The sequence below is a fragment of the Zeugodacus cucurbitae genome, chromosome 5, assembly GCF_028554725.1.
Source record: "Zeugodacus cucurbitae isolate PBARC_wt_2022May chromosome 5, idZeuCucr1.2, whole genome shotgun sequence".
In the NCBI taxonomy this organism is placed as follows: Eukaryota; Metazoa; Arthropoda; class Insecta; order Diptera; family Tephritidae; genus Zeugodacus; species Zeugodacus cucurbitae.
Window position 1 is genome coordinate 67,554,929 of NC_071670.1, and position 27,848 is coordinate 67,582,776.

Genomic DNA, 27,848 nt, shown 5'->3' on the forward strand with positions numbered 1-27,848 from the left:
TGTTTCTACTGCAACAACTACAAAAACAAGTAAAATAAAATAAAAACTATTGAATATTTTGAATTTTCATGAATAAATGAAGAAGCCAAAAAAAATATAAAAAATTGGGGAAAAAAATAATAAAATTAATGAAAGCAAAAAAATCATAGCAAACAAAGAACACTAAAAACTCAAAAAAATTAGCGACAGAGGCACCCGGGCCAAGCTTATAAATAATAAGTAGTAAATGCTTGAGTATTTGAGTTGTATTTGTATTAGTTGCAAAAATTCATGTTTGTTTATATGTACATATATTATAAGAGACATTCTTATGTGCACATATATATAAGATAGTATGTGTGTGCTTGTACCAGGTCGAGAGACGTGCAAAAGCTTCACGCTGTGGATTGTCGTTAATCGTCTTAAAATATTTATAAGCCTTTGATGATCATCAGCAGCTTCAAATAAAAGTCGCCATGGATCATTCACATCATCAGCACGCTGTGATGAGCAGTCTAACCACTCAATTAGCATACGTCTATGAGCAGTTAGCAAAATTGTGCTGGCGATCCGCGTACGCCCCAAAACCACGTGGCTGACACAATTTGCGAATTTTAAGCAAGCCAACAAACAAACAAGCGCGCACAAGAACAAAAATCAAATCAAAGGGGAGCAAAAAAAAAATGAAAACACAAACAGAATAAAATACGCAAAACAAGCGAAAACGTAAACAACAAGAACAAACGCTGTAAACAGTTGAACAGAAGACTTCTTACTCACCGCTGATTGGAGTTGTTAAGGGTCGTCTCACTCACAACTCTAGACTCTAGTTTCTAGTGGCAGTCAGTCAGTCAGTAGACGCACACGCGTATGCGCATATTTAACGGCGACAACTCGTTATGGTCATGTATATTACGCGCGGCAACACGCGTACGCCTGGGATTCCCAAACGAAGAGTGAATGAGTTTTACGCTGCCGCTTGTTGCGGTTTGTTGTTTGCCATGCTGTTTGACACTTTTTGGCGCCCTTAGACGATGACGTTGCGAATATTCCATTTAGAAGTTTGCCGCAGTCAAGTGGTGTGCGTGGAATGTTTTGTGTAAAATAGTAAAAAATTATAATTTTTAATTTTCAAGTTTTTTTTCCTGGCAGTTGACCATCCACGCGCCTGAAACATAGTAGTTGTCGTTAATTTGTTTGTTTTGTTGACCTTTGTGAGCTTTGTTGTTGGCTGGTTTTATCGGTGTTGACTGCGTACGTCCATTCCAGTAGATGCTTCTCACTATTCCTACTCCATTCTGTAACACTTAGAAACAGTTTTAATGGCTGTGACATGAAAAAAGATCAACTGAAGTAGTTTCGATGAAATGTTATTGTTATGTTCCAACTATTATAGTACGGAGGGAAGTCCATATAAAATCTTAAATAAAAATCGGTAATTTTTTAAAATAATTTTAAATGTGATAAAATAATTTGATTGTTTTTAAATTTTAACACAATTTTATTGAATCGTTCTAGATCACAAAAATATTTTTTCCCTTTAGCGGATCAGGATAATTTATTATACCCTGAACAGGGTATATTAAGTTTGTCACGAAGTTTGTAACACCCAGAAGGAAGCGTAGGAGACCCTATAAAGTATATATATAAATGATCAGTATGTTCATTTGTAGTCGATCTAGCCATGTCCGTCTGTCTGTATATATACGAACTAGTCCTTCAGTTTTTAAGATATCGTTTTGAAATTTTGCAGATGTTATTTTATCTTCAAGAAGCTGCTCATTTGTCGGAACTGCCGATATCGGACCACTATATCATATAGCTGCCATACAAACTGAACGATCGGAATCAAGGGATTGTATGGAAAACTTCCGCATTTTACTACATATCTTCACGAAATTTGGTGTGAGTTATTGTTCATAGAAATAATTTAATCTCCGAAAAAATTGTTCAGATCGGTGCACTATAGCATATAGCTGCCATACAAACTGAATGATCGGAATCAATGGCGTGTATGGAAATTTTTCGCATTTGACGTGGTATATTTACGAAATGTGACATGGATTACTGCTTAAAGTAATAATATAATCTCCGAAGAAATTGCTCAGATCGGTTAACTATATAACCTTAATGTTTTTAGCAAACAACCCGGCTAAAAAGCATTAGTAAAATGTTTTCTTTTTTTTTAATTACTTTTTCTTATGTCTTTAGATTTGCTTAAACACATAGTTACTAAAAGAAATGCACCTGTGAAGATTATATTAGCTTCGGTACAGCCGAAGTTAACGTTTTTTCTTGTTGTCTGCTGCCTTCGGAGCCAGGTCTCAAATTGGTCTATTTATCACTCATCCAGAATTTATACAAACAAAAAAGAGTTAAAGTGTTTTAAGGACATAAAAGAGGAAAGGACTATATAAAATTAAAAAATATATAATTCAATATAAAAAAGTCTTTAAAAAATACCAGAATTTAGCAATTTTTCGACATTTTTGACCCAACAAAATTATTTTATGAACGGGAAATATCCGAATTTTTAGGTTTATCCTTCCGATAGTAATGTAGAGAAAGGCCTCACCAAATTTCAGACAAATTGGCAATAACTTTTTATAGATCGAGTTTTTATTTAAGCATTCTGCCTGGTCGTTTTTTCATTGGGGAGGCTTTTTTATGTGGTGGGTCCTAAACCCTACGCACAACCGCAGAAGCGCGCCTTCAAACGGATGTCTGTTGGCTACCCAGGGGATACTTGGTCTAAAACCGGAAGTCGTGAGCTGCTTGAGTCATATGTAAAAGAATCGTTCCTGGCCACTCCCAAGTGAATGGCAATCAGAAACTAGATAAAGAAGCGAAGCGTATGGGTCTGGTGGTGAATGAGGACAAGACGAAATATCTCCTGTCATCAAACAAACAGTCAGCGCACTCGCGTCTTGGCTCCCATGTCACTGTTGACAGTCATACCTTTGAAGTAGTAGATAGTTTCGTCTACTTGGGAACCAGCGTTAACAACACCAACAATGTCAGCCTTGAAATCCAACGCAGAATCACTCTTGCCAACAGGTGTTACTTTGGACTGAGTAGGCAATTGCAAAGTAAAGTCCTCTCTCGACGAACAAAAATCAAACTCTACAAGTCGCTCATTATTCCCGTCCTGATGTATGGCGCCGAAGCGTGGACGATGACATCCGATGAGACGACTCTTGGGGTTTTCGAGAGAAAGGTTTTGCGTAAGATTTATGGTCCTCTGAACATTGGCAACGGCGAATACCGCAGACGATGGAACGATGAGCTGTACGGTTTATACGACGACATTGACATAGTTCAGCGAATAAAAAGACAGCGGCTACGCTGGCTAGGTCATGTTGTCCGAATGGACGAAAACACTCCAGCTCTGAAAGTGTTCGATGCAGTACCCGCCGGAGGAAGCCGAGGAAGGGTAAGGCCTCCACTCCGTTGGAGTGACCAAGTAGAGAGCGACCTGGTTACACTTGGAATCTCTAACCGGCGCCGAACTGCGAAGGAAAGAGAGGAGTGACGCGCTCTTATCAATTCGGCTATAACCGGCTAAACGTTTCAACGCCAATCACATACATTCTGCTGTTTTTGTAGCGAAAAAAAATATTTTGTATAATTATCAATCATCAAGTGAGATCAAGTGTGTCAAGCCAATGTCAAGATTTATTTATATGAAAATTTTCAAATTCGAAATAAATTAAGTCCAGCTTTTATCCTAGAACTAAAAGTTGATCATAATCGGTACAGTAAAGTTAAATTTCAGAATCTTTCAAAACAAATCCTAACAAATATTGTAGAATGTCTTTTTTATATTGCGACTGGTTTCTAATACTTTTTTGTATAAAACATTTTTTGGAGATCCTTTCCTTTCCAAACGTTCTGCCATAGGCTTAAGAATAATAAAATCGAACCCGACCCACAGCATTTTAAAGTAAAGTCATAACTTATATCATACAATCGCAACCCCCGAACGTCTCTTTTACTTTTTATCTTTTTATTGCATAGTACACGGTAATGGCTTCTTCCAAGGCATACCAATCAATTTTGACATACCAAAGATGCCATCATATTTCGTTGACTCTGTAAAATTCTTGCGGCGTTTAACCTTGAAAAGCGTACGTTCACACCTATTTTGTGTAATATATACAAATACAACAAAATGCTTCTAATACAAATAACTCGTTTCGGGTAGAAATATTATGTTTTGTTCTTTTGCGATTCTTGTGTATTTACACTTCGTTTTGTTGCTGTGTCTAGCACCTGTACGGTTGTTGTACGGTGAAAATGCTATTTTTAACGAGCTTATGTAACGAAGCGCGTAATGTGTTGTCGAAATTGTATAATAAACAAATGCCAATCGAAAATACACACGTCATTATTTGTCAACAAATTAACTGATAATTTGTTACAAAAAATATTATTATATTTTAGTTTCTGTTATTTTTTACATTATTATTTGTTTTCGATTATGTTTTCCCTTTCTGGTCTTTTGTGTAAGTATGTACGAGTATATCATGCGACCTTGCCGAACTTTAGTATTTCTGCAAGACGTCTCTTCTTTCGTGAATGTTCATGTTGTTGACCAGATTAGTATCCATTACAGTGGCATATAAGACCATTTATAAGATGTTATAATATGACCAGCAGTAATTTGTAACGTAGATGTACTCCATTCATAATGTTTCCTTGATATAGTTTGGAAATTGATCCAATCGTCATTGTTGACTCTTGATTCGAATGTGTTCGTCATATATATTGTATAAAGTCCATTGAAAGTTGGAAACCATAATATTAGGTTAGAAGCACCGAGATCCTCGTTTTCGATATATAGATCCTTAAAAACGTATGGTTCGATTTCGGCGATTTTTAGAATGGGGCTGCCACACTATAAATGTAGTATTTATGCAAAGTTCTGCATCGATATCTTCACTAGTGCTTACTTTATATATTGTAAAGTAAACGATTCAGATCGTCTTCAAAGTTCTGGTATATAGGAAGTAGGCGTGGTTGTAAAGCGATTTGACCTATTTTCACAACATATCATTGGGATGTAAGGAAACTATTACAAACCAAGTTTCATTGAAATCGGTCGAGTAGTTCCTGAGATATGGTATTGACCCATAAGTGGGCGACGCCACGCCCATTTTCCATTTTGTAAAAAAATCTGTGTGCAGCTTTCATCTACCATTTCTTATGCGAAATTTAGTGTTTGTGACGTTTTTCGTTAGTGAGTTAACCCACTTTTAGTAGTTTTCAATATAACCTTTGTATGGGAGGTGGCGCGGTTTCCTTGATATAGCTTTAGTAGTTTGCGACATATGTACAAAAAACTTAGTAGGGGGCCACGTCCACTTCCCCAAAAAAGTTACATCCACATATGCCCCTTCATAGTGCGATCCTTCATACTAAATTTTACTTCCATAGCTTTATTTATAGCTTAGTTATGGCACTTTAAGTGTTTTCGGTTTTCGCCATTTTGTGGGCGTGGCAGCGGTCCGATTACGCCCATTTTCGACCTTCTTAACACCTTTAACCTTCTTATGGTGCCAAGAAATACGTCTTCCAAGTTTCATCAAGATATCTCAATTTTTACTCAAGTTACAGCTTGCACGGTTAGGACAGACAGACATCCGGATTTGAACTTTTCTCGTCACCCTGATCATTTTGATATATGTAACCCTATATCTAACTCGTTTAGTTTTAGGACTTACAACCAACCGTTATGTGTGTTACTCTTGTAGCAACTTTGTTGCGAGAGTATAAAAACCCTCGAAATAAGAGCGTACCATGCTCAAGTTTCTATGTATATACGAATTTATAAGAATTTTCTTTTCTTGCAAATATCCTTATACATACATATATCGGCCAATATGTGTATATCTCAAAAAATTCGGTAAAATTGAATTGTTGTGCTTAATGTACCGGGATTTGGTAATAAAAATGCAATCGAAAGACCATATACGAAGTGTTTTCATAATATATGTACAAGTACAATTGCCGATATTGCTTGTTCGTGAATTCGTGTCCAAAACAAAACTGTAAAGATGCCCCAGCTTTCATTTGCACCAGACATGGCCTTCTTCATATTTTTTTAAATAAAGAAAATATTAAAGCCTACGAGAAATCGCCGAAAGACCAAAAAGGGGGTTTGAGAAGAAGAGTTTGGTCGATGAGATCAAAGCCGGTTATACATATTTCAAATTGTTGTAGGTATTTCAGATACAAGTGAGTACAAACATATGTATATATTTCTTAAAGCTTTTTCGGAAGCTAGTTGAACAACCTATTGTGAGATCTATAAGTACTTGTGTTTAAGGATCAAAATTACTCGCTATGGGAAGTGATAATGCGAAATACCAACCAATATTTAACAAAGAACTTCAAATGCACAAATATCAAATGGTCGATCAAAAAACAACAAAGACTGTTAGCAACCTGGAAGCGCTCAAGGTTGCACGCGCCAAAAATTCTATACAAAAACAACAACAAAAAACAGAAATGCTTCTCATATCAATCAAGCAGCGTACATATCACATGCATGCATGTATGTACAGACTTAAGTTTATAAAAGTAGAATTTTTGCAAATACTGAATAAAAGCAAGAACAACAACGAAACATGAATTCACATAAAATTCAAGCGCACTAAATGCGCACAGCAACAATTTTAATGTGTCTAATGAACCAGTACACAACCAGACCATATGCAAACAACAACAACAAGAACAACAGCGCTTACGTATAGCTTGCAATCAAAGCTTTTTACATACCTGCTTAGCAAACACAAACACACAAAGGTGGGAAATCATGAGATCAGAATGCTTCAAATACGCAAACTGCCATGCAGCTTTTGAAGCGCGACTGGAATAGAATATAAATATGTTTGAGCGTTGATTATTTCGCTATTTATACAATACATTATAAGTATATTTGTATTTTATATTTATAATTCGTAATTTTTTCGTAGTGCAAACACAATGCAACGAATATGTGACAAAAAAACCCGATTTGAGATCATTGCTTTTTTATTAGAACATTTTTTAATGCTAATTTCTGCGGGTAAGCGCTCATCCACTTACACATAAACACACTTTGTATGGGGTATTCGAGTGTACATGTTGGTGTACTCGTACATAGCTGAGCGCTTTGTTGGGTGTCTCAAGGTCGGCAATTACCAAATTCACTACACTTCATTTCATTTCATTCATGTGTTGCATCATAACGAACGGCAGCGCACGTTCGTACGAACAATGGCACATCGAAGAAATATAATAAAAAGAATTGCAATTGAAGTTATTTTGGATAATCTTTATGCAACGATAATGTAGTACTATTAGCGTAATGTTTGGAGTAATTTTGGCAGTTGATGATTGACTTTGTGTCAAATAGTGTCCGGGAACATGACTAAGACATATGACGACTTTTTAAAGATAGAAAAAAACGTATATAAAAGATATAGACTAGATCGACACACAGCAAAGAGTAGTGCAGAGTAGGATTCGAATCACAATTATGATACAGTACCAACAGCATGAGCCTCGTCTAAGGCCTACAAGGATAGGAGGAAAGAGATTTAAGATATCACCCTACACCCCTCAGGATTTTCAAAAAAATAAATTTTTTTTTGCATTTTCGTTAAGAATGAAATCTTAAAAATATTCTCTGAAGATTTGAAATTGATCCGATAATTACTTTTCGAATTATTCGACAAATAACAAAGAACGCTCAGGCACCCCAACACACTAGTGTCAAACTTTAAATGCGTTTATCTCAAAATGATGGTTTTGGAACTGGTGACAACTGTAACTCGAAAACCGCTCAGTAGATTTTTTAGAATACATAATAAACTCAAATAAACTTTTTTTTTTTAATTTCGATTTTTTAAGACCAATTAACTGTTGATTTTTTCCCGAAAATCTAAAAAAAATTTCCTGAGGCCGCCATTTTGTTCATTTTTGAAAAAAAAGGCTCCGAATTAGGCCCAGGATTATCTATTTATAAAACTATTTTTTTTTATCCAATTGATTTTAGATGAATCTCCAAGGACTTATGATTGTCACCGCAATGACCAGTTTTTGAAACGTGGTCAACACAGACAGCTATAACTTTGGAAATTATATTTTTTTTTTCAAATTTTCCTGACTTTAAGTCAAAACATTGTATAATAATGCCATATTATTACTTTCGTAAAATAACATGATTTAATAGGAAAAAAATTACTGAAAATTCTAATTTTTTCGTGTCTTTGACTACCCCTAACCCCTTAAGAATATTACCTCAGAAATATTTCCCAACACTTAGGAAATACTTATACGAGGTGTGCTATAAAAATAACGGGACTTTTCGTTTTTTTTTTTTTTTAAATGTATTCAAACGTCTACATTAATATTGTCGCCTTTAAAATACTCGCCATCCGATATTTTGCACTTGCCAGCGCTTCTTTCAATCGTTTAAACACTTCCCAAAATCAACTTTTGGGATAGCCATTGTCTCATTCAGCAATTTCTCGTATGCTTGTTGTGGTCCTTTAAGGTTATTTCAATTTGTGGAAAAAATCATACCATGTCTGGCGAATAAGAAGGCTGAGGCATCGTTACAGTGTTGTTTTTGGCCAAGAATTCACGACCAAGAAACGAATCTTGGGAACTTAAAACTTAAGAAAAAATTCAGAAAGTTAGAAAATTAGTCATTAAAGGGTGAACAAAGCCCCATACCGCCCCTCCTAATCTTTTAAAAAGAAGAAGATGGATGTTTTAATAATCATTGATCGTTCTAAATGTCGCACTTGATTAATCACGAATGCAAAAAAGGAAAAAAAAGAATTATCGGCATGAGCCAGTCATTAAACGAAAGCTTTATTGCTTGCACTTTTTGCTCATACAAAACGAGCTTAATTCATAACATTGCTAACGAAATGATATAACAGCTTTAAAAGGTATTTCTAATTATTTTCATTCTTGATTACTATAATTTATATTTTTAATGATGCCGGTGTCACAACCGGTAAGGATACTAATATACGATGTCTTTAATTGTGCAATTTGATTGTTTCAAAATTATCATTACCAGTTTATCTATGTTGCCAATTAGTTTGGTTAATTTTTTCTTATACCGGTTGCAAGTTTTATTAATATCATAGCGCGATATCTTTTGTTTCATTTTACTTGCAATTCTTATACTGTATACCTACGCGTATATGTATGCATTCTTCCCAATGTATCTTGTATGTCATATGATTAACAAATTGTTCTTCCTGACCTTCAATGAAAAGTCAGTGACTTGTAGAACTTGCAGAGACATTTTGGCAGACTTTTTTGTGAAAGATTTCTTCAATTTTAATAACAAGTTAAATATCTTGTCTGAAACCAGTCGAACCAATTGACGGTATCGTCTTTTTGTTTAAATTTATAATCGTTGAAAATTGTGGTACCATTCGGTTGGTCGTGTTCTAGAAGCATAGAATAAAATTGTTAATTGAAAGCAAGTAGGTATGCATTACATATTCTAACATGTTTATCATTACATTGCATTCGTGCATTTTTTGTGTCTCGGGATCTCACTTTTCACTCGGCGGTTATCATAAAGAGCATCGCAAATCTAAATACATACAAATAGGTTATCAGAATAGATCTGGACATTTGGCTTCCCATTATGGCTTTTACAATGAAAAAATGAATATATTTCTAATTTTAGCAATAATTTTATAAACATATTAGTTTTTCATTGCAAGAGCCATATACGATTTGGATGAAGTGATCTCTTCATATAAAGTCAGCACCTCGAGTGTGACGTTCTTCTTTATTTTGCAAACGACTTCGGCCTTGACTATCCTGATTAAATATTGTAGTAAATATCTCAAAATTTCTGACTTATATTAATTTCGTTCATTCCTCAATAAAGTCAATGCTGGGTTGTTTGACGAAAACTTAATTCTTCGAACTCTGGGAATTATTTATGCAGTAGATATGCAATTATCGCGCTCTACCTCAGTAAATAATATTTATATCGATTTCTTCTAGATTAGTTGATTCTCCTATGCCCTACTTGGTGGTTACATTCTCATTTACTCAACAGTCACTGCGTTGTCATAAATGTCGACAGACATTTCCTGAGATTAATTTATTCTTTTGATCTTTCCTTGGAATGGTTCTAATATCGTAGGAAGCCGGAAGCTGAGAAGGGACTGCGTCGCATAATACGTTAAGACTAGCCTCAAAAATTTACGTTCTGTGTTAGACCACAAAATAAAATGGTTTGATAGTGCTATCTTGAATGATTATATAAAGATTAAATGAAGATCGGTTGTGTTTATTGCATTTAATGATATTTTACAAAGTCTGGACACATAATACCAAATGGTCTCAAGATATCGTTTCTGATATGACTAACTGGTTGATCTGTTTGAGAGTTGATCTATAATGAGAATCGGGCCTTTATATTTTACAAAGCCTTCAGGAACGCTGATACCCTTAAAGCAATGATTTTTTCGTAATGTGATAGTCGGTCAGATCGACATGTATAATGTATTTAATAAATAAGTTGCTGGCTTTCAAAAATGTTTCCACGTGAAGACATTCATTGAAGAATTTTCGACACTAAAAAATTCCCGCCAAAAATCGTAAACACACATAACAATAACAACAGCAGCCGCAAAGGAATATTAAGAAGTCGAAGAAGTAACCGAAGAAGTGGCAGGCAAAAGAGCGATCATTTTGCGCTTGGGTTGATTGGCCGCGACGTTCAATGAACTTGTGGCGGTGGCGGTACGGTGATACCGCAATATTAATGTGCGGCTCTGCGAGAATCCACCACTTAGGAGTTACTAAGAACGCGCCAAAGAAATTCATTGACTCTCGACTTAACGCAGACGCAGACTCAGTCGACATTCTGCAGATCTAATACAGTCTAGAAAAAACAGAAGGCAAAAAACGACAACAAAAATGCCAGCACGTGAAAATGTGCGAGCCGAGGAAAGGTCAGTGAACAAAGCATAAGTAGCAAACGTTACGCGCACACCACACACACGCCGGCGCAGTAGCGCGTTATATACAGACATCTGCATGTATTCGCCGACAGACAGGTCATAAACTGTAAGGACCTGCCGACTGCCGGCTGTCGGGCAGACGCTTGGCAATGAACCAACGGCGGCGGCATCAGGACCATTGCATTGACCTCTGCACGAACTTGCAACAAATTCCAAAGACACACACATTCGGTTATTTTTTGCTGCTGTTGCTGTTGTTGTACAAAAATAAACAAGCAAACAGGAAATGCGATGGCGACCTTTTCACAAATCATTTTCGTTTCGTTATTTTGCGGCATTTGTCTGGCCAATGAAGGTGACTCGGCGCGCACACACGGCGTGTATCCTTGAACTGGGTCAATGCCCTCTTCTCAATTATTGATGCCTCGATGTTGGTCACAACAGCAACATGTGTCGAAGAGTATGGCGTAGCTCAAAAAGGTACAAAGGACACATGTACATGCGCGTACTTGTTCAATGATTTGTAAAGCCGAAGCCCAAGCCGAAGAAGAAGCAGCAGAAGATCTTTGGTTTTGGTGATATCGTAGGCGAAGCCGATGTCGTTGTCGCCGTCGCCGTCGCCGTCGGTGGCAGAGTGTGCAAATGCTATTAGTTATAATTGCCACAGATAAGTGTTTCCAGGAATTGTTTACAACTTTTCGAAACATCGGCTTTTCAAAACAATTGTGCACAAATTTAGAATCTCTTTCGAGTAATTGGAGATTAGAAAGCAAGCAAGAGATCATTGTACCTTGTTGTGTGGCTAATGATACTTTTTTTGGAAATCGCCCGCTGCCAAAGCCAAACAAATATATGCTCGTATTTGTACAGACAGTTGCAAGCCAAGATTGTTTGTCGATTTCTGGAATCTTGAAGCTGAAAATTAGTTTCGGCAGCTGTTAGATATTCTTTTGTTTTTCTTGTTTCGGTAAACAACATTGATTTGCAGTGGAAAATTGTGGAACGTCCTAGCGAAGGTACAGTACGTTCCTTTTCATTGTGTGGGCGATTTTTCTGGAAAAGCCGATAATATTTGCGATTAGAAAATAACGCACAAATTGCATTGTAGATTAGTTCTTAGAAAGCTATGCATGTTGTTGGGTCATTTAATGCCTTTGAAATAATTTTAGCAATTCTACCTGCTCATCATTCGGTCTCACTTGCCTTCCAATTCGCAAAGATCCGCCGATATTCTTTGCCAGCTCAATTGCGGTATTCTAAGTGACTGTTTTCTTGTATCGCTTCTTTTTTTTCACTTTTACTGTTGTTTCACTTTCGCTTTCGTGCTTCGCGTTTTGCCTCTGAGTCACTATGCAAGCACGTTTGTATGGTAATGTAAATATATATTTATGGAGGTATGAAATAAATATTCTTTAAGCCGCGCTCATGCGTTACAAACATACTCTTAATGTTTTTTTGCGGTCAACCAAAGCACGTGTGTCCTTCATGGCCTCAATACCGTCTCTTTCAGAAAATAAAATATCTATACTTTTTTATTTTTACTTTTATTTTTTGCTGAAGAAGTAAAAACTGCAAAGTTTTTTTGCAATTTTTTGTTTTGAGGCAAGGAAGCTCGATGCAATAACAAAATTATTTACATTTATGATTGTTTTTAGAAATCTTTTGCTTAGTAGAAGGAATGTTGAGCATTAAAAATAGCTGGCAATTAATATCAATATAATGTTCTAGAAATTACATATATGTATGTATGCGATAAATATACTGCTGAACTCTGCCAAAATTCGGGGACATTGAATTCATTCATCCAATTTTTACATTTGAGCTTAACATAAGTGAGGGAAAAATCGCATCTCAAATTTATAAGTTCTCGAGAATGTTTGTTCAGCGCATTATTGATAGTTTTCTTCAAACGTTTTCTGTTGATGACTGAAACATATGTACATATGTATGTAAGTGGTCGTCCACACGTGGTTCGAACCAATTACGCAGTTAGATTTGGATTTCTCTTAGAAAACAAAAAATTATATCAAGGGAAATGGATATATTGACCAGAACAGTTTCAATAATTATTTGAGATGATTTCCACATGGAAGCCTACAGTCGCTCAAGTGGTCATCTTCTTAAAACGCGCTTGAAGCAAATTAAGCTCAACCGATGCAAAAATTTCCAAGGGTTTAACGTCGTGACCATCCAGCAACTGTAATAGTTTTGGTGTGGAGTCTCCTGGAAAGGCGTTACAGCTCTTCATTTATGTGAAAAAAGGATTTAAAGCGTGAATGCTTAAGAAGGGGTCTTAAATCAATTATGTTATACTCTATAGCATATATCTTCTAGCATGATTCCAATCCAGCATAAGCCAAAAACCATCCACCAGTGGCTTAAAAGCAATATTTCTGGTTTCAGAGCTGCAGATTATTTCCTTGGAAGTTCAGATCTGAATCCATTGGACTACAGTTTCTGGTCAGAACCGAAGAACATGGTCTGTCGAATATTCCATAGAAATTTTAAAAGTCTAAAAAAACTTTGGTTCGGGTAACGGCGTCAATACTAAGAGAAGCTGGCGGCATGTCGCTATTAATCAATGATTCGGCCATTAAAGAGCTTATATGAAAGCAAAAGATGATTATTTCGTATAAAATTTTGCAGACCGCATTATTAAAGAAAATTAAAAAATTAAGGTCTACAACTTTGCTTCCGCCGTTTTTTTTGTAAATTTAAGTTTTTTTTGTATAAAAACGGTTACAAAAATGTTTTTCAAAATATTGGCCGTCGCTAGCTACTACTTTTGACCATCTTTCTAGTAGCATGCGTATTCCGTGCAAATGTCGAGAATTCGGCTCAAAAAGTGACATATTTTCAGTTGGGAATAAGTTTGGGATGCAAACAGATCTCTACAAATATTTTGTGGGGTTAATGTTGACACAAATGTCCAAGATCGATATAAAACGATTTAATCGATTTAATCGAGCAGTGCTTGACCCTAGAGACATTTATTGGAAAACGGCGGAAGCAAAGTTGTAGACCTAATATTATAGTTTATTTTTTAAGACGACCTGAGCTTGTAACTGTGGCTGGACTAATTATATTGCTACTTTATCTTATAAATGTTTTCAGTTTTATTTTTACTTACTGTCAAGTTAGGGGTTCCAAAACAAATGATCTCACTTTATATTTTCCCAGAATTAACCATTTTACTGTATGTATAGTAGGTCTTTCATAAAATTCATTAATTATTAAATTAGCTAATTGATTTAACTAATATAGTTTGTTTACTAATTGACTAAAGTAAAGTGCCGTCAGAAGTCAAAAGACCTTAACAGTGAAATTGTGAAATTTCATAGAATCAGTCTGAAAGCTTCATGAATAAATTGAACGAAAAAATTAAATAAGGGGCTGTCATGGAATATATGAATATGAAAATGGATTATAATGAAAGTAATACTTTTTTATTATTTACATATGAAAACAAAAACATAAAAATATTTTATACAAGCTTAAACATTTTAATATTATATGGTATTTATCATATAATTTGCTTATAAATGGAAACATATAAAAATTTTATACATATTTATACATAACATGCTAATTTTAGGTTATTAACCCGCTTAATGAATATATTTTTAGAATTTTATTATATATGTATATGCACATAAAAAACTAAAACTAGTATATGTACATGCAAATGTGAGAATTTGAGACATTAACAGATAGTTTAAGTCAATATTTATTTTTATTATTTAATGCGTAAATAAATTTATGCTAGTTAACTAGTTTTCGAGTTATCAGGTGCTTGAAACCGGTGTGCACGTTGCGGAAAGTATCGACATATGTGCAGAAAAGAACGTGTGTTCTGCTGAATTGTATTGGATTGCTGAATTGTTAATTACACATATTAATTAGAAACATAGTAAAAAATGTGCACGACTCTCCTAATATTTATTTAAATGTAAGAATAAATTATTTTGTGCGCTCACTAGAATGCAGAAAAACAAGAAAGGCAAGCAAATTTTGTATTTATGAAATGCATAATCAAATTTACACAAAAAAACATTAAGCATACAAAAAAAAATGAATTGATAACAGTAAAGCTTCGTGTGCTGATAACCAATGACACGAACTTTTTTTCACAGTCTAATGAAATGCCATACATTTTTTGCATATTTGCTGATTGCGCTTTCTTTTTTCTAGACAAAGTGAACGCTTTAATTACCTCATAGGTGATTTATGAAATTATATGATGCGAGCGTATTTTTATGAGCCATTTCTTGGTGTTTTATTGTCAATAGCTGCTTAAATGGCTGATAGCATTAATAAAAATCAATTCCTTCAATGAGACTAAGCGTTTTAAATGCAGTAAATTTATTGAAAATAATTCCTTTGGAATATGTTTTAGTGTTAGGAATACTTCAAAATGAAATTCTGTAATCATTAAAAGTATAAGTATACATAATATAATTTTTAGGTTTAGGTCAGTTAAAGGGTTAGATCTCTACGACAACTGATAATCGCACTTAAATGCCTATATGAATTAAGAAAATGCTCAAATACACCTCATTTGATTTCAAATAGTTGGCAATCCTTTCCAAAAATATTTTTTGAAGCTATCAATTATATACTAAATTGTAATGCTTCTTCTAATTGACTAATTTATGTATAGATATATAATAATTTAACTCCGCCATAGCCGGTCCAAAGCCCGTGTTGTAAAAGGAGGAGGGTAGGACGAGGCAAACACACAGAAAGGAGCTTAAAGCTAAACGACTACAATTCGGTATTTCAAGCTGAGATTGTCGAACTAACGGAAGGCGCTAGGTGGGTCTGTGCCCAAACAAACAGGTTCATCAACTTTCTTGTGGATAGCCAAGCCGCGATTAAGGCTATCCGCTGCGCCAATACAAAGTCTCAATGCGTCAGATCATGCAAAGAGTAGCGGGAGAAAACTCAGTTAGCATTATCTGGGTACCCGGTCATATAGGTATAGAAGGAAACGAAAAGGCAGATGAGTTGGCTCGCTCAGGAGCAGCTGTGAATACAGTTCTCTTAAATTGCCCCAGACCTTTCAGTTCTCTCAAGCGCTGCCTAAAGTAATGGATGCTAGGGGAACATCTCAGGTCCTGGAAGATGTGCAACACGAGTCGCAACATAAAGCTACTATGGGTAGTGTTGACACTGGACAGACCAAAAAACTTCTTACTTCAAGCAAAAGAGAACTAAGCTGTATCACAGGGGTCATCACGGGGCACCTGCCTCTAAGAGGCCACCTGCAGAGACTTGGCATTGTAGAATCGGCGGAATGCAGGGCGTGCGCGGAAGATGATGAGACACTAGAGCATTATCTCTGCGAATGCCCGTCCTTCTGTCGTTTAAGAAGAGATACCTTCCAAGGCTCCCATTACTCTAATCTGAGAGAAATTGGGCAGCAGGGATGGAATAAACTCAGAAACATCGTTAAATTGACCGAGTTGTTCAGGTGACGCTTACCAGGCTACCTTCGGGGAGCACAATGGGCCTAATAATGGCCGAAGTGCGACTGCTTGCGGTCAGTCACTCTTCGCCTCCCTTTTCAACCAACCAACCATATAATAATTTAATATAATGAAAATTCAACACGTGGCAACTAGCCTAAAAAATATGTTGAATTTCAAGGGTCCTTAAATCGCTTCAATTTGCGAGCCATTTCGTAGTAATTCTTTGTGTTAAATACATTTTTAATAATAATTAATAATTTGATATAAGTTGCAACCTCCTAATTTGAATTTTATTTTATAGGACCTGGTTATTATATATATTATTACAATATAAAAATATGATTAATTGTGGTATGTCTCCAATTGCTCTATTATTCATAGCCGGACTTTCTATCATTACATAAAATTCAACGAAGGTGTATAATTCGTTCGTAAAGTGATACTCACACTAATGAAGAAATTATTCGACCGGATCTGTATCTGTATTCTGTTCTGTTAAAAATAAATATGTATTTGATAGATGATGTGTTTGGGTAAAAATGTCAAATAATTTCTGAAATTTTTATTTTCGCTCCCAAATATAGGCAACACAAAATATTAGCTTATATTTTTAATAGTTTTATTGTACAAAAATAATTGTTATTTATATTGAATTTAATTTTTTTGGAAATTAAGGATCATAACCATAGTTAAGTGTTCTAACATTTGCTCCTTTTACTTCATAATTTTCAAATTGGCCTTCACATCAAAATCAATTCAGAAGTTAAAATTGTTAAAAGTACATAAAACCTCGTTTCAGCTATATTTAATAATTTAAGTTGTTCATAAACAATTTCGCAGCTAATAACACCAAGTGAAATTGCATAAATACCTGATTTAGGTTCATTATACAGAGGGCAGGCTTATCACCTATGCGTTTAGCCTATGTGCATTCATAAATACCATATAATAAATAAATATTTTTTATTCAAATACCAAACGGCGGCGCCGAACTGAAATCCATTCAACTCGCTAATTCACCTATGACTAAAATTGTTTCGAGTCAACGATTTGTTATAATTTTAATTATACAATGTTTTTGTTTTGTTTAAATTTCTTATTTGCAAATGTTTAATACCACATTGCTATTGTGTTTTTCTTTTTCTACTTCTCGCTATATATCAACGAAGGCTATGCCATTGACCTGAAATGCAAATTGTTGTCAATGTGTTTAGCGCTTTAGACTAAGCGGACTTTTGGGCTACAAAAATTTAATAAGAAATAAACAAATTTCAACTTTTTCTTTCTTGAATACCGCTGCGCTGCAGCGACCCGCGCGATTTGAGTGCAGTTGCTTAAAGCGCGCGGCGCGGTTGATTTTGTGCGTATTTGACTTAGAAAAAATTGATAAATATTTACAAGTAGCGCGCAACTTCCGCATGGTGCATGCTAAATTTATTTGTTGTTAATTTCTGTCTGCTATAGTGGCCTTTCTGCAGATTGCATTCCAAGAAGTGGCGCAAAAGATATTTCCGCGCTGCAAAAGGTCACCATTAATGTGGTTTTTAATTAATTATTTAAAAGTATCAAATAACAAATAATTTAACCATGGCAATTGTTGACGCACATGCGTACACACTCACATATACATACAAATGAGCAATATTGAGCTAATAATGAGCTCAGCAGCATGCGCGTCGCAAGCGCGTTGGAGCCGCGCGGTTGGCGTGCGCTCGAAACATGCCGATCGCGTTGTGCTGGCTGATAACACCCACATGTGCTCGAACCAACGAACAAATTGATAAGCGAGATAACGAAGAGCGTAAGCGCAGCGCACAGCAAAATATAAACAGAGAACCGGTGGGCCAAAGCGCAGAGCGCACAGCACCATCTCATTTAGTTCGATATGTAAGCGCTTGCGTTTGAGCACCAAAGATCGCGCGCGTTCGAGCGCGTTTGAGTTATTTTTGCTTTTGTTACCCTTTTTGGTTTTGAAAAACACTCAAACATGTTGCGCGTAGCGAGTGCACTCAAGATAATAGCATGCGAACATTCTGAGCCGCACAAAAAGCCGGCTACAAACCAGGCTTATCACCAGCGCGACCATGCGCTAGCGTGTTTACAGCGAGAATTAAGCTTTGCTTGTTGTTCCAGCCAGCGCTCGGTGTTTGAGTGGCTACACGGCGCGATCATAAGCTCTTTAAACGCTCGCAACCACTCGCTTTTGGGCGCGATGTGCGATTTACTCATGCAGCTGTGCTCCAACGCTTGCTCGACACAGTCGCTTGTTTAGAGCAGCGCTGGTGGTATCGCTGGAGTTTAAGGTGTCGGCAAGAGCGGTGGCGGTGTGAACACCACTCTTGCTGCTGTGCTGCGTTCGGCTGTTGCTGTTCGTTCGTGCGTTCGTTTCGGTTTGCAGCAGCGCTGCGCTGCGTTACGCTTTGCACACCTCGTTTTTTTGCTCGTTTCGCTTTAGTTTGGCTAGCGCTTCGGCAATATACGATTTTTGACTGGCTCAAACAAACTCTTAACACGATCGTAGAGCGTAGAACGTCGCTTCGTCTGATCGCTGAACGCTCGCTCGCTCGCACGGTCGCTGGTTCGCGTCGTTCGTGAGGTCGGCTATGAGCTCTGACGCTTATAAAAGTAGCAAGGACATACGTCTGGGCCATTAGTCGAAATCTATTAACGCACAACGCGAAGTCGTCTGAATTTGGCGTTGGCGAGTGTTGAACAACAAATTCATTCATTAATTAACAACTTAAAGAAAATAAATAAAATAAAAATTCAAACGCGCTACAACAATTAATTGAAATTTATTTATTTATTAAATACAAAAACGTGCAAAGAAAATATGTTTAATTTTTTTTAATATTTTCAATGAATTTGAGATAAAGTAAATAAGCGACGGCTTTAAGCGTTTTTAAAAAATCACAAAAAGAAATCAAATGAAAATTATTGGACAATTAAACAAAATATGATTACAAGAATTATCAACAAATAAAAGTGTTAAAAATATTTAAAGTGTGAAAGCTGAAAGTTGTAAGAAAATATAAAAAATATTTTACAACAAAAGGTGTGAAAAATATAACAAAACAGACACAAACTGCAGCATTTTTGCAGTAAAAAAATTGAATAAAAACTATTTTTAAAAAATAAAAAAATTGAAATAAACAAAATGTTCGCAAGCTCATATTTTATAAAATTGTTAACGCGGCAGTGCACCACCAACGATGTACAGCACCTGTTGCTCGTCTTCTTCACAGTGCTGACAATGATCTGCTTCCTGCAATGGCTTCTAAAAGTCTATCGCGAGCTGCGCAAATTACCACCGGGTCCATGGGGTTTCCCCGTTATCGGCTATCTGTTCTTCATGGGCAATGAGAAGCACACGCGCTTCATGGAGTTGGCCAAGCAATACGGTTCGCTCTTCTCCACGCGTCTGGGCAATCAATTGACCGTAGTGATGAGTGATTATAAAATGATACGCGAGTGCTTCAGGCGCGAGGAGTTCACCGGCAGACCGGACACGCCGTTCATGCAGACCCTAAATGGTTTAGGTAAGTGTAATGTGTACTTTTTTGGTGTGAAAGAAATGTGATTAGTGTGGAAAAGTGATTGGTTTAGGTTGTGCTTAGTAAATTTGAGGGTTTTAGAAAGCTGGTACGTAAAATTGCGAGATATTAAAAATTGTTTTGAAAAAATATTTAATTTCATTTTGCAATGTATTTTTTAATGTCTAATTTTTTTTTTTGATTCAGTATAATATACATCGACAATTTTAAAAACGAAAAAAAAATTAAAAATTCAAATTTTACTTAAAACTGTTTATAAAAAATTTTGTTCTTAAAATTTTTCAAATAATATTTTTCATTTTAAGCTTCAAAAAACTCAATTTCAAATGAAAAAAAATAAATATTTAATTAAAATTTTTTATTAAAAATATGTATTTAGAAAAAAGATCAAAATTTTTTATATTTGTCGATTTTTTAAGCTTCTTTAAAATAAATTGTGATAAAAAAAAATTATAATTTTCTTTATTCAAACCTCTGTAATAATTAATTCTCTTTTAAATTTGATTTTAAAGTGAAACGTTAAAAGTGAAAATTGTTTTAATCTTTTTATAATTTAATTTTTTTTTATTTTATAATTTTTAAATAAAAATATTAATTTTTTTTTAATTTCCAAATTTTTTAATACTATTTTTTACATTTTCACTCCGAAAACTTCATGAAAAGCGTGATAAATCGTTTGACATTGAAAATATTGAAAATAATAGCGCCCAAATTAGTAAGCAAAAATATCATTTTACAACGAACAGCAGAAACTAAATTACAAAAATACAATATTTACGCGTAAATTATTAATAAAAGTGAAAAGTGTTTATATTCACCGTAATTTGAGCGCCAGCGACAAAAAAAAACCCGAAACCATGAATAATTAATAAACAAGCAAGAACAAGACAAATTGTGGGAGCCATACAACAACAGCAAGAAAAAACCGCAAAATTTGCATAAATTATTGCACAATAAAGCGCTTTTAATGCTTTTTTGTTGTTGCTTTTTAATGTTTAAATTATTAATGATTTTCTCATTTACATTTTATGCGCTTTGGAAAGCACATCAAACTTCTTTTTGTGCACATATCAATTAATATTGCAATAAATAACGCATTTTTTTTTTGTTTTTTTTTAATTTTTTTTTTAAATATATCTTTTTTAACTTTTTGTAATATTTTTCATATTTTTGGTTTTTTTGCAACTGCATGGCATTTTTTCACACTTTTACAACCACGTTTTTTTAACGCCGCATTTTAAGCGCAATTTACATGCGAAGCGGTTGTAAAAATAAGTTTACTTTTATATCGCATTTCTTCCGCTTTGTGTTGTTGCTGTAAGTTCACGCTCAAATATTTTTGTTGTAAATGTAAATTTCATTTTGAGTTTTTTGTTGTATAGCTACAGCAGGTGCTCTTGAGCAACGAGAAGTGCATTATTTATTTATCATTCCACACTTCACTACCAAAAGCAAATTTGTCTTTTTGTTGCTTTTTTGCGCTTGTGCAACATTTGTAAATATTGTTTGCCTTTTAATTTTTTCTTGTTTTCTTTGATTTCTTTTATTATTGGCTTTTTTCCACTTTTATCACACCACATACTCTCGTGCATGTTTGCCTTATCGCGTGCGCGATTTCGTAAATTTCCTTTACTTTCAACTGTGCGTGTGTTTCGTGCAGCATTAAGTAGGACAGTCAGGCTTCCACACAAACAGCCATACACGCACACACCCAGCTTTTGTTAGCGTATGGCGCCCGCACGCTTTGCTTTGCAACCGGCAATTTCCAGTTGCCGTGAAATGGTTCCGTTTCAGCGTCTTCGCTTTTCGCTTTGATCACCGTTACTTTTTTCAACTTTTTTTTTACTAAATTTTATCACATCTCATTTGGCTTAAGACTACCTCAATTACTGCCGCCGAAAAGTCGAAAAAAATGCAAAAGTTTTAACAATTTTTTTTTTCATTCGAACAGAGGTCTTGTCTTGCATTATTTGTCAATAACGGACGTGGAAAAAATTTTCAAAATTAATTGGTGTGCATATATGCATAACAATGTACTCAAATATGTATGTAGTATGTAGCTGTGTGTATATCTACCTTGGCATGCGCTTTAAAACGGTGCATAAAAACGTATTTGTCTTTATTTCAACTCCGTTTCGCGTCCTTTGTGGCAATATTTTGGCGCAATTTGTTTGCCGACAAATTGCTTTGGTAATGCGTTGAAATTTGCCAAAAAAAAAATCCATTGAGAAACGTAAAAATTCCATTTTCTCTGCGATAAAAAAGAGGTCCCCATGGAATTTTATTGAAATTTCACCGTAGCGTCGAAAAAAGCACGCGAAGTAGTGGCAAAAATGAAGAAGTTGGGGTGACTCAATATTTTTTGACAGATATTTTATATTAAATATAAATAAGGGTAAACTTAATTTTGGAAAAATTATGAAAAATTAAAATGTTACACAAAAAAGAAGAGTTGGTTGAAAGCAATCTTAATTATTAGTTATTATTAAGAAATATACATATATTTTGAAATTTGTCTAACCATTATTTTCACTTTCTTCCCTTTAACCAAACAGGCATCATCAATAGCACCGGCAAATTGTGGAAGGATCAGCGTCGTTTTTTGCATGAAAAACTACGTCAATTCGGTATGACTTATATGGGAAACGGCAAGCATGTGATGGAGAAGCGTATTATGGTGAGTTGTGTTTTTATAAGTTTTTGTAATACCAATTATGTGTGCGCTATGTTAATGCAAAATTAATGAAAATTTAATGCATAATCCATTTCTAACGAAAAAAATAATTATGTTCCACATGCGTTCCACTTATAATCCACTTACATTCCACATTTAAAATGCGAGATTTTGAAACTAGTAAACTTAAAAGTTACATTTCTGCAGTTCTTCAACAGTTTTTCTGTGTTTCACATAGAGTCCACATACAATCCACATTTGAAATTAGCCTAACTTAAAAGTTACATATATTTATGCAGTTCTTCAAGACAGTTTTTATTATAAACATACGTTCCACATACATTTTGCAAAACAAAATGAATTTAATGCAAACAAATGTTTCAAACATGCAACTCAAATTCCATATAACTAATTTGTTTCCTTCCCCTTTCTAATTTCTCTACCATACAGACCGAAGTACATGAATATATACACAATTTAAGCGTCTCTGAGGGTCAACCCATGGACATGGCCCCCGCAATCAGCGTCGCTGTAAGCAATGTCATCTGCAACATTATGATGTCTGTACGCTTCTCAATTGATGATCCGAAATTCCGCCGTTTCAATTTTCTCATCGAAGAGGGTATGCGTTTATTCGGTGAAATCCACACAGTCGATTACATACCCACCGTACAGTACTTCCCCTCGATTTTGACTGCCAAAACGAAAATCGCCAAGAATCGCGAGGAAATGCAACGTTTCTATCGTGATGTCATCGATGATCACAAAAAGAGCTACGATCCAACGAATATACGCGATTTGGTCGATTTCTATTTGGCTGAAATTGAGAAGGCGAAGGATGAGGGACGCGATGAGGAATTGTTCGATGGCAAAAATCATGGTGAGTAACCGTTAGTAGTAGTTGGTGGGAGAAACTATAAATATTTGTTGTTGTTTGTAAACTCTTTTGTGGTATTTTACGTTTTAGGCGTTACTAATTATCTTATCTTTTATTTGTTTTCTTTTATTCTGCTCCACAGAGGAACAAATCGTTCAAGTCATCATCGATCTCTTCTCCGCCGGCATGGAAACGATCAAAACCACTCTGCTCTGGATCAATGTATTCATGCTGCGTAATCCCGATGCAATGAAACGTGTACAAGAGGAACTCGATCAGGTTGTCGGTCGTCATCGTTTGCCCTCAATCGAGGATTTGCAATTTTTACCAGTAACCGAATCGACGATTTTGGAATCGATGCGTCGCTCATCGATTGTGCCGCTCGCCACCACACACTCGCCAACAAGGTAAGTCGCCCACTTTAAGTGTTAAGCTTAAAACTAGTTGTTAGAATTGACTGATTTACTGCTTTCATTGTTGTTGGCATTGTTTTTGCTTGACATTGCTATCACACACACAAACGTGCCCACATTTAATGGCAGCGTGTAATATTTGTTATTGTTAAGCGGTTTGCATTATTAGCGAGGTGTTTGTTGCTGTTAGTCTTTCATTATATTTACGGTAATGACCGGTTGTGCTGCCTGCTGCCTACTCCATTTACAATTGCTGTTTGTTATCCAAGTTGTTGTTGTTGTTGTTATTGTAGCTTGTTACTTTGCAGGCGGAAAATTGCGCGCTTTGTCGTGCCCGTTTTTCATTCATTTCAATGCATTCATTCATAAAAAATATGCGCGTAACGACACAACAACAATAATAATAACAACAATGCTAATAAATAATTGCACAGCGCCATAAACGCACAAACACATGCATATACATAAATATATATGTATGTATGTACGTACTTGTTGGTCATAAAAATTGCTGGAGGTGTTTGCTGGCGTATTTCATTCATAAAAACCGCGCGGCGAAAAGCTGAAATTTTGTTGTTGTATTTTTTTTTAACATTAGCGACAATGAATTTTGAAATATTTCACTGGTTTCAATTATTGATTTTTAAAATGAATATTTAGCAACAGAATTATTCTGAATTTTCGAAAGATATATTTTTGAGATATTTTAAAATTTATTTTTTTAATGTTTTATTGAATTGTTTTGTGAAAATTTTCGAGACACTTTGTTTAAATTAGTTTTATTATTTTTTAAAATTCTTTTTAATTACAATTTTTTTTAACTTTTTTTTTTAATTTTGAAACTATTAAGGGTTTCAACTATACATTTTTATTATAAATCGTGTTTTTGTAACCGAGTTGTGTATGACTTCGCTACAGAAATATTTTTCATAAATTTTTAGTTTTTTTTTAATATATAAATTTTTTTATAAAAAGTTACGAATGTTTTTTCGAAATTATTATTATTTTTATTTATTTCCAATTTAATTTCTAGTGTAATTAAAAAAATAATAATTCTAAAATTAAACTAGATTTATATATATATAAAGTCATTTGATTGCATTTTCCCTCAAACGTTATTCTAATGCCTCACCGCATTAGCAATCAGCAAAGTTCAATGCCCGCTGCGGCTATCTACGCATTTTTCATTGTTACATACACGGCAATCAACCGTCAAATTGATACGTTGACGTGCATCAAAGCTTTTTGCGGGCATACAAACACACACACACGCAACACAATCGCGACAAACACAGCTGATGACAAACGAGCGCATCCTTTTATGCAAAGCGCTTGTCACTTGCTCACTTGTGCGTGCGTCAATATGTAATCTACGCAATAATCTACAATCTACGCGCCAAATGCAACGGAGTAAATATACGAATATGCACACACGCGCGCACACACGCATTCGGATGGGCGCGCGCGCCATTCACTGCTGTGCGATGCGTAGTTTGGCCCAGTTTTGCACGGCGCATTGCTGATTAAAAACGCACTTGGAACGCGCGCCATAGTCAGCGCTACAACTGCGGCGCGCGCTACAGTGGCGACGTCAGCGTCAAACGCCAACGCAGCACTGTGTGCCAGGCGCAGGCAAGCGGTGCGCCATGGACACTTGTTGCTGGCGGCGCACTTGCCCGCGTTCACGGCTGACAGCGCGCCAGCGGTGGGCCAACCAACTGCTGCTGGAAACGTGCCAGTTACTGCTGCCGCGCGCGCACCACATATGTAGATATATGTGCAATGTGAATAAGTAAAATAATGCGCGCGTCGCCGGCAGCGCTGCTGACAAGAGAGGGGCACAACTTGCACCTGATAAGCGCGCGCACGAAATATGTGTGTGGCAATCAAAAAATATAAGCAATTGCGCAGCTTCACTGATTACACACTGAACCGCGGCAGCAGTAGTGTGTTTGGCTTTCATTATAAATTGCATATACATACAAACACATATGCACATGTGTGCCTTATGATCTTCACTTGCTGTCATGGACGGGCATTTGCTGTAGTTTTCAATTGAATTGCTTCTAAGAGTTCGGAGAAGCGCTGCATAGTAATCTCATGACTTATATATTTTTTAGCTAAAAGCAATTAATATTAATAAATAATATATAAATTGTTCGATTTCATTTCTAAATATATATATATATATATTCTATATTTATATATTATAAATTAAACGCGTAGGCAATGGCTTAGCTGATATGCAAGCGCAGCAACATTATGCAGCAACTTAGCAACAATGTTGGTTATCAATAACAAGCGTCAGCAACATTGTTAGAGCAATAATTATAGCGTTGCCAGAATAAGTTAGTTAGTTAAAAATTTGCTCACCACTATTCAACAAAAACTCACCACCACCAAAATATACACCATACTAATAAACCTTTCCTTTCTTTCTTTCTTGCAGAGATGTCGAATTGAATGGCTACAAAATCCCCGCCGGCTCACATGTCATACCGCTCATCAATAGCGTGCACATGGACCCCAATTTGTGGGAGAAACCCGAAGAATTCAATCCACGTCGCTTCCTCGACTCCGAGGGCAAAGTGCGCAAACCCGAATACTTCATACCCTTCGGTGTGGGCCGCCGTATGTGTTTGGGTGATGTGTTGGCGCGTATGGAACTGTTTCTCTTCTTCGCCTCCTTCATGCATTCCTTCGATATCACACTGCCGGAGGGACAACCACTGCCCAGTTTGAAGGGTAATGTGGGCGCTACTATCACACCGGAAACCTTCAAAGTCTGCCTGACGCCGCGACCGCTCACACAGAAAGTGGATGTGAATGCAATGAAACCAGCTGATTTGCAGAGCTCACGCACTTTGTAAATGTTGAAAACAGTCAAATGTCAAAAGTTTTGACACGTGCGCTTACAACAAAGTGGGTGAAGGAGAGAGTAAGAGAGAGCGCGATGTGAGTGTGTTAGTAGTGCAGGCTGCAGGCGACTCAATGCAATTGCAGAGCGTATGAGCTAAGTAGAGCGCGCGCATACTAATGAGCGCGTAAGTGATGGAGTGCGAGAAAGAGAGAAGTAGAGTTATAGAGACAGCACGCACAAGCGCTATGTGGCGAGTATTTGCAGATGTACGGAGTGTACCAGAGCACGGTCTTGTTCCTAATTGACAATTTCTAATTGTCAATAAAACAAACAACAAAATATTTAGTATATATATATTTTAAATGACAACAACAAATAAGCTATACGATTTATATCTATAAAATATATATACTTATATATATATATATATATATATATATATATATACGTAAAAATTGTTACTTGTAAGTAGTTGGAGAGAGAGCAGCACAATGAAGAATGAAGTTAATGTATTTTTTCTAGTTTTTAAAGCGAAAAGAGTGTAGTAGAGAGCATGAGCGAGCGCGAGTGTATGAGAGCAATAGCTTAAACTAAACAGAACAATATTTATTTGTTTTATAGTATTTTCATGTAGAAAAAAACTTCCATAAAATCATTAAAGTTGAGCATAAATATATAGCGAAAATAATGCAATATTTCACAGTTAAATGAGAGAAGCTTCATTAGCGCTTCTGCCTTGAAGGATTTGAAGCATTTTTGCTTTGTTTTTGAGCTTAAGCGCTTAGAGCATTTATCCGTGAAACACTGTATTAACACTGCAAATGCTTGTAAGTATAATTAGTTACAGTTAGCGCATATTTACAGTTACTTGCGCAGCTGTTTGACAGCCACTCAGCTGCTACCAAATAACCGTAAAAATGCGCTTTTACATATATAAACATTTTACATTAGTTTTAACGCTACACCAGCCAAGTAACCAAGCAATCAAGCAAACCAACCAACAAATATTTGTCAACAAGTTCTATT

The 27,848-nt window shown here is 35.7% G+C and overlaps 1 protein-coding gene across 1 annotated transcript; it reads left to right on the forward strand.

Annotated features, from left to right (window-relative positions):
• Positions 1–18,717: 18,717 nt before the first annotated feature.
• On the forward strand, positions 18,718–27,677 carry LOC105211801 (cytochrome P450 18a1). The gene is made up of 5 exons (XM_011183431.3): positions 18,718–19,983; positions 22,554–22,675; positions 23,123–23,552; positions 23,692–23,956; positions 26,412–27,677. The coding sequence occupies exons 1-5, from the start codon at positions 19,602–19,604 to the stop codon at positions 26,830–26,832; spliced, it is 1,620 nt and encodes a 539-aa protein (XP_011181733.1). The 5' UTR covers positions 18,718–19,601; the 3' UTR covers positions 26,833–27,677.
• The last annotated feature ends 171 nt before the right edge of the window (positions 27,678–27,848 follow it).

Coding starts and splice junctions, on each gene's coding strand:
- LOC105211801 (XM_011183431.3), top strand. CDS start 19,602: ATGTTCGCAAGCTCATATTTTATAAAATTGTTAACGCGGCAGTGCACC. Junction 22,676..23,122: donor TGATGGAGAAGCGTATTATG/GTGAGTTGTGTT, acceptor TCTACCATACAG/ACCGAAGTACATGAATATAT. Junction 23,957..26,411: donor ACCACACACTCGCCAACAAG/GTAAGTCGCCCA, acceptor TCTTTCTTGCAG/AGATGTCGAATTGAATGGCT.